Source organism: Lasioglossum baleicum, chromosome 1, assembly GCF_051020765.1.
Source record: "Lasioglossum baleicum chromosome 1, iyLasBale1, whole genome shotgun sequence".
Lineage (NCBI taxonomy): Eukaryota > Metazoa > Arthropoda > Insecta > Hymenoptera > Halictidae > Lasioglossum > Lasioglossum baleicum.
Window position 1 is genome coordinate 5587005 of NC_134929.1, and position 8620 is coordinate 5595624.

General features: G+C 35.0%; 1 protein-coding gene and 1 pseudogene across 2 annotated transcripts; one reads left to right on the forward strand and one right to left on the reverse strand.

The window, feature by feature from the left end:
- Positions 1–1879: 1879 nt before the first annotated feature.
- Positions 1880–5636, reverse strand: LOC143211110 (protein transport protein Sec24B-like; annotated as a pseudogene). The gene is made up of 8 exons (XR_013009396.1): positions 5618–5636; positions 4576–4740; positions 4341–4477; positions 4064–4239; positions 3277–3583; positions 3098–3210; positions 2802–2975; positions 1880–2724 (listed from the first exon to the last, which is right to left on the reverse strand). The product of XR_013009396.1 is annotated as a protein transport protein Sec24B-like (transcript).
- Positions 5637–5641: 5 nt separating this feature from the next.
- Positions 5642–8022, forward strand: LOC143221405 (uncharacterized). The gene has a single exon (XM_076446890.1). It carries the CDS (start codon positions 5984–5986, stop codon positions 7598–7600), a length of 1617 nt encoding a protein of 538 aa, XP_076303005.1. The 5' UTR covers positions 5642–5983; the 3' UTR covers positions 7601–8022.
- Positions 8023–8620: the final 598 nt, after the last annotated feature.

Here is an 8620-nt window from a genome sequence, read left to right on the forward strand (position 1 = left end):
ATTATTTCAAGTTTTCAAAGTCACGGATGTTTTTTCTATCAACAACTGTTTATGCTACATACGGATTCTTAAAGAGAAAAAAGACAAATTCAACGATATATCATAACGTCTATTTATGTAAAGATTTAAAAAATTCAAAATTTTCAAATTTGCTGCGCCTCATTTTCCCATGATCCAATCGGCCCCAAAATTTTTCCAGATCATTTTCTCAACATTTGTTACAATTCTGGTTTACGGGACAAAAAAATTTCATGGTCGAAAAATAAGGTCCACCCTAATGTCCATATACGTAAATTACGAGAAGCAGTAAAGGGTGCTTAACGTCGAAGAAGAAAATCCTGGTAATTAAAACTTAATATGTACTACATTCTACGTTATTAGAATAATTGTAGTTTAATTATGATACATTTTATATCAACATTTTTTATTTACACTTAGAAACGCACTGTCTCGGAAGGAAATGGACATTCGAGAGAAGCAATAAAATTAGAGCATCATCGCGAAAAAAGATGAGTTTGCAATAACCTCAATATTTTATGAAATTCTATTATAATTATAGTTATGACTGTGTTTTTTTATTATAGGAAGACAGAAGATCAAATAAACTTGTGTATGCTAGTATAAAATCAATTTATATATATTATACAATTTATTTTATTATTTGTTTGACAACTAATAAATCTACAAATTGTTTCATAAACTAAACAATACTTCCTGCATTTTCGTATTCTCCAATCAGTCCAAATAAATACCATCAACCTGTTCTCGATCATATACCAATTTTTATTAATGCAATTATGACAGTAACAAAACGTTTCTATTTAAAATGAATACATATTTTGAACATAGTTTTAACATTTTTAATTTTTTGGAAGGTTAAAAAATGTAATTAAAAAAGTAATGAAAAATAAAAATAAAAAAAAAATCCTCGCTGCACGGGGACCCGAAGGCTAGCTCCAGATTGCGATTCATACGCTCGACGGCTCGACAGTCGAATTTCAGTTTCGTTTCCGTAAGCCGTAAAGCATGGCAACATGGCAAGTTCTAAAAATAGATTGTGGCTCGCACAAGCAGCGCACACGGATATAGTAAAGGTACGCTGGCGAGTGTAGCGCGCGGGCGCGTTGCTAACACGATACCAATACAGTGTGTCTTCTGCACCGACGAAATGCCGTCGTTGGCCTCCTGTTTCTCACTCCAGTCAGAATATATCCTAGAGGGCGTAAGAGAACACCGAAAAATTCGAGTCCCGCCAACTCCCGTAAGGCTGGCAGTCTTTAACAGTATCTCGTCGGTGCTAACAGTAAAGTGGGTTCTGTTTCTTGCTAACGATGATGTAGGTTCTGTTCCATGCTAAAGATGATGTAGGAGCTGTTCCAGGCTAAACATGATGTGGAGACAAAAGCGGCACGGCCAAAACCCGGGCGTGAGCACTCTCATATACTCTCTGCCATGACGTAAGAGGTGGACCTGTACCCCCAGTTTCTGGGTATTTATCAGTGTTGCCAACCTCTGTGCAAAAAAATTTGGTAACACCGATAAACACGCAACTGCCTAATGAACACGAGATGGAGTTGCTTGCTATTTCCATATTCTATTCAGCTCGGTCCAGCTCGGTCCTGAATTCTGCCTTCGTAAGAGGGCAGCACAGTCCCACTAATGTGCCGAATGCCGTTCTACAGGGCAGGTCGCAAAATCGAGCATTTTGTTTACTGGGATATTGTATTATATTATATTATAAAGAAAAGTAATAAGATAAAAATAAGCAGTAATATAATACTTATTATATTATATTATAATAAGTTTTGTATAATACAATGCATTATCCTGTCATTTTCATATTATCTTTAATAAAACTGATTTGTAATTGTATGAAAAAACATATTTATTTTCCTCAATTTTTTTACATTTGGAAAGTAATCAGATATGTAAATAAAATCATTTGTTTAGAATAATTCTTGATACGTATATACGCATATTCCTGAATGTTATATATATTGTTTTAAGAAAAGTGTGTTGTGAAGCATTTAAATTGAATTTAATTTTATTATTATTATTTTTCTATCACAATGATTATTATAACAATTAAGGTTTGTCAAATTAGGTAAAATGAATATTATAAAGATTTCTGTCTCTTTTTTTCTGTAAATACTTTTCTACATCTCTACAGATTCAGTTTGCAATCGAATTTTTCTACGGCATGACGGAAGTTTCTCGTGGTAATAGTGTTTCGTAAATTCGAAGATTTTTCTCGTGCCGAGACAAGCATTTTATGTAAAATAATCAGGATTCCGTGGTATGGAGTGCATATCAAGTGCATATCCATTTATTGCAGCATTGAGCACGCGGCACATGAGAGAGCACATGCTCGCAAGAAGAAGGAAGTAGATTGCGCACGCATCGCACGTATTTAGGACGCACGCACACACACGTATGGTGGGAAGAGCAAACTGGAGCAAACTGCTTCATTTTATGAAGCTCTCTTGAGTACATATATGTTTTCAGCAGAGAGATGCAGCTGGATTGCTGGCCAGGCCTGGTTGCGGGCAACGTTTACCATCAACGTCTTTCGCGTTTCGATCCTCGAGCGCGTGCACCGCATACAGATCCGGATAGATCATCTGGATCAGTTGGAACAACGGTAGAGTTGGGTAGAGTTTTCAACTGGCACATTGCGAACACACGGTCGTCAAGTCGCGTACTTATTCTCGACCTGAAGGCAATCTACAAAACAGAAAATCAATTGAATCGGTGTTGAATCGGTAACATCTCATCATTATCGCGTGTTAAGGAACACTTACACATTTGAGCAGAGAAATAATATGAAGAGGTAGTAGTTTCAAGCTTCCTGGAACCATTAGACCGCCAGTCATCGTTGACTGAGACAACTTGTAAGCTGACACCACGTCTATGCCCACGTTTATCAAAGCGTCCCTCGCGTTGGATAATGGAGGACTGTTGAGACCTGTCCACAACTGCGAAAATATTCATAACAATCCCAGTTAACTGTTAACTCTCGAAAGTGTACCAAATACATTATAAATGTGAGTCGAGAGAGACTAATGGATTACTTTTCGTTCTGGAGAAACGATCTTACTTATTTTCAAAAATAGGCCTACTATGCATTGTTGATTAGCGGAATGGAGAATGTCTGATAAACTATATTAGCGACTGGCGAACTCAGCGTGTGTACCCTGATTTTTCTCTCGCCTGGAACAGATCCGAATCATTATTCATACCGTGGTCAAACTCATAAATTCTAGAATTTGTAAATACCTGTACTCGACGTGTAAAGCAAAGCTGCATGTAAACATTGGAAACACACGTTCTGGACGTCCGAGAGATTCTCCTCGATGGAGATCTGCATTCCAAAACCGGCGTTCGGATTGACATTAGGCAAACTATGGAGATCCGTGGAAAGTGTGAATACTGAAGCCCCGCGTGCATTGTATTCTCATCACCGCTTCGAAACCGATTTTTCTAGTGAGATAACGTCCGAGTATTCTGTCGAGAGTTTCTGCGTTCTGCGGTTTCGATCCTCGAACTTACTATATGCAACCACCGGAGAATTTACACATACCAGCTGGAACATAAAAAAGATACCGGAAAGAATAATAAAATTGTTGTGCAACTAGAAGATCTCTTTACATAATAATTAATCATACACGTACCCGACTGCGGATCTTTATACAATTATGACAAAACTAAATAAAACAAATATATTTGTTTTTAATATGGTATGGTATGGACATGATATTTGGTCCTCTCAGGGTTTCAAATTCATTTACCAATCCTCTCCTTTTTCCACTCTCACCATCGCCTTTTCAGCGGGACCTACTGTTTATGGTGGGTTCCGAACCACCTTTTGCCAACAACACGTGAAAAACACCCCGGGTGGGTCACTTTCCGGTTTTTGACCAGACGGTCACCCATCCTAGTGCCGGTCACGTTCCACGTTGTTTAACTTCGGTGATCTAACGAGTATTTGTTTTTAATATCTAACACATAAAAATCCGGAGTTTAATTAAGAGTAACGTGTGAATAGAATGTTTAAATTGCATACAAAGTGTGGCTAAATCACAATACATATTGGCTATTTAGTGGGAATAGATCGACTGCAATCTGCTGTCCTCTGCAGTCCAGTGCTAATCTCTTGTAGAAGTCCGTAGCTGGGTTCAAATGTGGTACGTCCTTGCTCGCTTTGCTATTAGGGTACTCTCTGGCTTATAACAGTCCAGACTATGGACTACATTTAGACTACACTCTCCTAAAAATTTATTTCAAAATTCGTGAAATTTACGAAGATATTAAAAAATAATTTGTCAAGAAATAGAAATTACCATAAGTTTATACGCAGCTTGCAGTGCAGCGCCCAAAGCACTGTTAGTATCGTGCGGTCCTTGGAATTTGGTGGGTAACTGAGTCAACAAGTCCCTGACTAATTCCTTTCGTTCCTTTAAATTGACTATTAGATTATCTGGACACGGCAAAAAAACATCTACAAAAAAGATTCCTTGTTGTTAAATTGAAAATGAGTACACTATTAAATGCATTGCGTATGTTTTGTCTTTTTACTATCTATATCAAGTATAATCATTTTCTGATGCTGGGACACGTTGTCAGATATGCTGAAGAAGTGAATCTGTGTTCTACTATCTCCTGGCAGCCTTGACAATACCTGCGATAACGCGTTGCACACTATATTCAAGTAACCACTTTCCACTGCCAACCTCGACACGTCTAAAACAAACAGATATAGAACTGGCTGAGGTGAAAAAAAAGAAAAAAAATTATAATAATGTAGCGGCAACTTCCTACATACGCCACAAGAGGGACAGGAGTCGAAAGACCTTTCCCGCAAGAACTCGGTTCCTCAATGATTTGTATATATACAGTCCTCAACCGCCTTCCGACATCCCAACCGTCTAAGGCAGGGCCCGCTAGATAGCCTTACTGATGAGTCCTCTAGCGGGCCTAGGACGAAACGCTCTCCTTCCTTTTTCCTCCTCTCTCTCATATATAGATCCCCCACATTGGTGACCCCGACGCAGAATAGAAACGCAAGACGGAGACCGACCGGAGGAAAAATTGACGACAACAACCAGGAGCCCAACAACAACATCAAGGAGGATGGAGATTCTACTGCAAACTGGCCGAGAATACGTAAGGTAAACGGCCGTATTATGAAACAATGTCCCTTTTTATGAAACATTAAAAACAAAAATGAAAGGGGAATATATTATAAATACATGCATGTCACAATTTAAATAAAATTATATTTATATAAAAATATGACCCTTCAAATTTCTATGTGTACAAATATTAATGTTGATTTAATGTATTTAATATGAAAAAATGAAGTTGAACTGTCCTCTCCAAGTCTGCATAAAATTACTTAGCTTACTCTGAGCTGAAATACGAATACACTTAGCTTTTTGTTTTAAGCATATTTACAAATTTCAATGAGTTTAAAAGATGTTAAATAGCTTAATCGAAAGCTGAAAAGTCGTAGATTGTAATTAAATAAATACGATTAGGATTCTGGCGCAATTTTATTAATTATAAAGCTGTCTTATATTATGTACACTACCCTTTTAGAAGTCCGTATTTATGGTACAATAATTTGCTTGTTCCATGTTTCATGGACCTGTTGATTCTAGCCTGGCACCAATTTATGAGACAGCAACTTGGAGTTTGTTTACTTCTATTATTTATATGAAAATAGTTCTTAAATCTAAGTTTTTTTACTGTTTTTCTCATAGTATCATCTAATTCAACTTCTATTTCTATCTAACATACGTGTAAGTAAGTCTATTGAAGTTTTGGGTTGAAAATTATAAAACTAACCTATAAAATTTTAATTTTAACCTATAATATATAATAAAGTATTTTTAATGCAAATTGAAATTTACATTTATTTATTAGAATAAGTTGTTTTCTTACAGATTTTTAGTCTAGTATAGTATTAAGTTTAGTATTAAGTATGGCAGGCACAAAAAATCTCAAGAAAAAAAGTGTCAATACTAATTGTAACATAAATAGAAAGTCTTCGGTATTAGTCAGTAAGGCAAATATGAAGAAAAAAAATAAGAGATTAAATTATACTCCTGAGAGTATAAAGAATGCTATCAAAGCATTAGACACAGGAATTTCCCTCAGGAAAGCTGCTAGTGCATACGGAGTTCCCGTAGCAACCTTAGCTAGGAGGAAAAATAATCCAGAGGTTGTCAAAATGAAAACTGGACCAGCAACTGTTCTCACGGAAACTGAAGAACTTGAAATTGTTAATTGGATATTATATCGAGCCGAAAGAGGATATCCTGTTAATAAAACAGAGCTTTTAGATTGTGTTCAAAAGTATATACAATCATTGAAAAAAGAAACTCCATTTATTGAAAACCGTCCAGGCCGTCACTGGTATGAAGGATTTAGGAAACGCCATCAGAATTTAACAATTAGATCTGTACAGCACCTAAGTTTAAGCAGAGCTGCTGTAACAAGTCAAAATTTAACAGACTGGTTTAATGAGCAGGAAATGTATTTAAATACTAAAAATTTGCTAGATATTCCTCCAAACCGAATATTCAACTGTGACGAAACAAGTATAGCACTATGTCCTGACTCAGACAAAGTTTTAACTAAAAAAGGGTGTCGCTCAACGTATAAAATTACAGATACAGGGAAAGAAAATCTGACTGTCCTTTTCATGTATAGTGCAGCAGGTACTCGTGCCCCGCCTATGATAATGTTTCCATATATTGCAAAAGTACCAAAGGATATTATAGAAAATACTCCAAAGGGCTGGGGTATTGGAATATCAGAGAGTGGATGGATGACCACTGAAACATTTTACGAATACGTAACAAATGTTTTTCATCCATGGCTGGTACAAGAAAATATACAGTTCCCGGTAATACTATACTTGGATAATCACACGTCACACATAACTATACCAGTAGTATCCTTCTGCCGAGACAGGAAAATTGAACTTATAGGACTGTATCCAAATTCCACTCATATACTACAACCTCTGGACATAGCTTTTTTCCACCCTTTTAAGCAAGCATGGCAACGAACAGTACCAAAATGGAAAGTGCAAAATAATAGGATACAAATTAAAAAAGGAGACTTTCCACTTGTGTTAAAAATGGCACTAGATAGTTTAAAAGATGAAAAAGACATTATACAAAGTGGATTCAAAGCATCTGGATTAGTGCCGTTTAATCCTAATGCTGTTGATTATGACATTTTAAACAAACCAAAAAGAAGTATTTCTACTCATGCAGAAGGAAATGTAAAAGAGCATCAAGTAACATCAAATAATGTGATGGAAGATAAAAACCAGCATTTGCAAACATTTGAGAAAAATATATCTCCTGAACAATTATTAGAATTTAAAAATTCAAATGGACAGTGGACAGGCAATATTGAGAAGAAAGGACTTTTTGAATATTGGCTTCAAATTGGAGGAACATCTTTTGGTATAAATACTTATGAAGATTTCAAAATCAGAAATTACAAGTCTTCTTCAAATATGATTTTATATTTACAAATAATTTATTTGCTTTTAATCCCATTTTTTCTTATGTATAATGCATGATTTTATACCTTTATTTATACCTTTAGATCATAATTTAAGAACGAAACCTACCATCAGGAGTGTGGAAAATTTAATTGATTTTAGAATTAAAATAGTGAGTCAAGACACTGCTAATGAAAATAAGGAGGACAATTCAATTTTACCTGTAGAGAATATACTTTTTGACAATGATCCACAACATATCATACCAGAAACATCCGTTGTAAACAACGAACCAGTGTTAGAGATAATACATGTACCAGAAAGGGTACATGTACAAGAAAATGTTAAATTACAATTTGTAGATGAGACTCTATTAAATGATACTACACTGGATGGTGCAATCATATGTGATATACCAATGAATGACATTAACTTATCACCTGAAAAGAGCAAATCTTTAACTAGTCAATCAACGGATAAGATCAATGTAGACCAGGAGAATACTGAGCTGATATATAATCAAGGTAAGTAAGTCAAATGAGCTTAGAAAAATATGGATTATGATACAAGTGCCAATACTTACAACATTTTTCGACAATAGACAATAGTAACAATCTGAATGACAATTTTGCAAATGCATTTACCTTCCCATCACAATATTTGTCAAAAAAGAAAAGGATTAAAATAGAATCTTGTAGCAAATCTAAGCTACCATCAGCTGGAACGTCAGATGCCTGGTGGCAACAGCAACTTGAGAAAGAAAAGCAACAAAAAATTAAAGAAGAAAAGATTTCTAAAAAAAAGAAACTCCAAGAGGAGAAACTGAAATTATCTAACGAAAGAAAAAAATTACAGGAAAAAATAAAAGAAATACAAAAAATAATCAAAGAAGAAACAAAATAGATTAAATGTTTAAGTTACGAAAATCAATAATTTATTTTAATTTTTATTTATGTTTTATTGATGTTTAATTTATTACTTTATCTTACAGTTTATTTAATATTTTATGTACAATGTTATATTATTCATTAAAAAAAAACGAATAATAAACTAAAATATGAAAAAAGAGTGGTTTTTAGATTTTTTTATCTGTTCCAT

Bases quoted from the DNA above. Each gene is read 5' to 3' on its own strand.
- LOC143221405 (XM_076446890.1), top strand. From the start codon at position 5,984: ATGGCAGGCACAAAAAATCTCAAGAAAAAAAGTGTCAATACTAATTGT.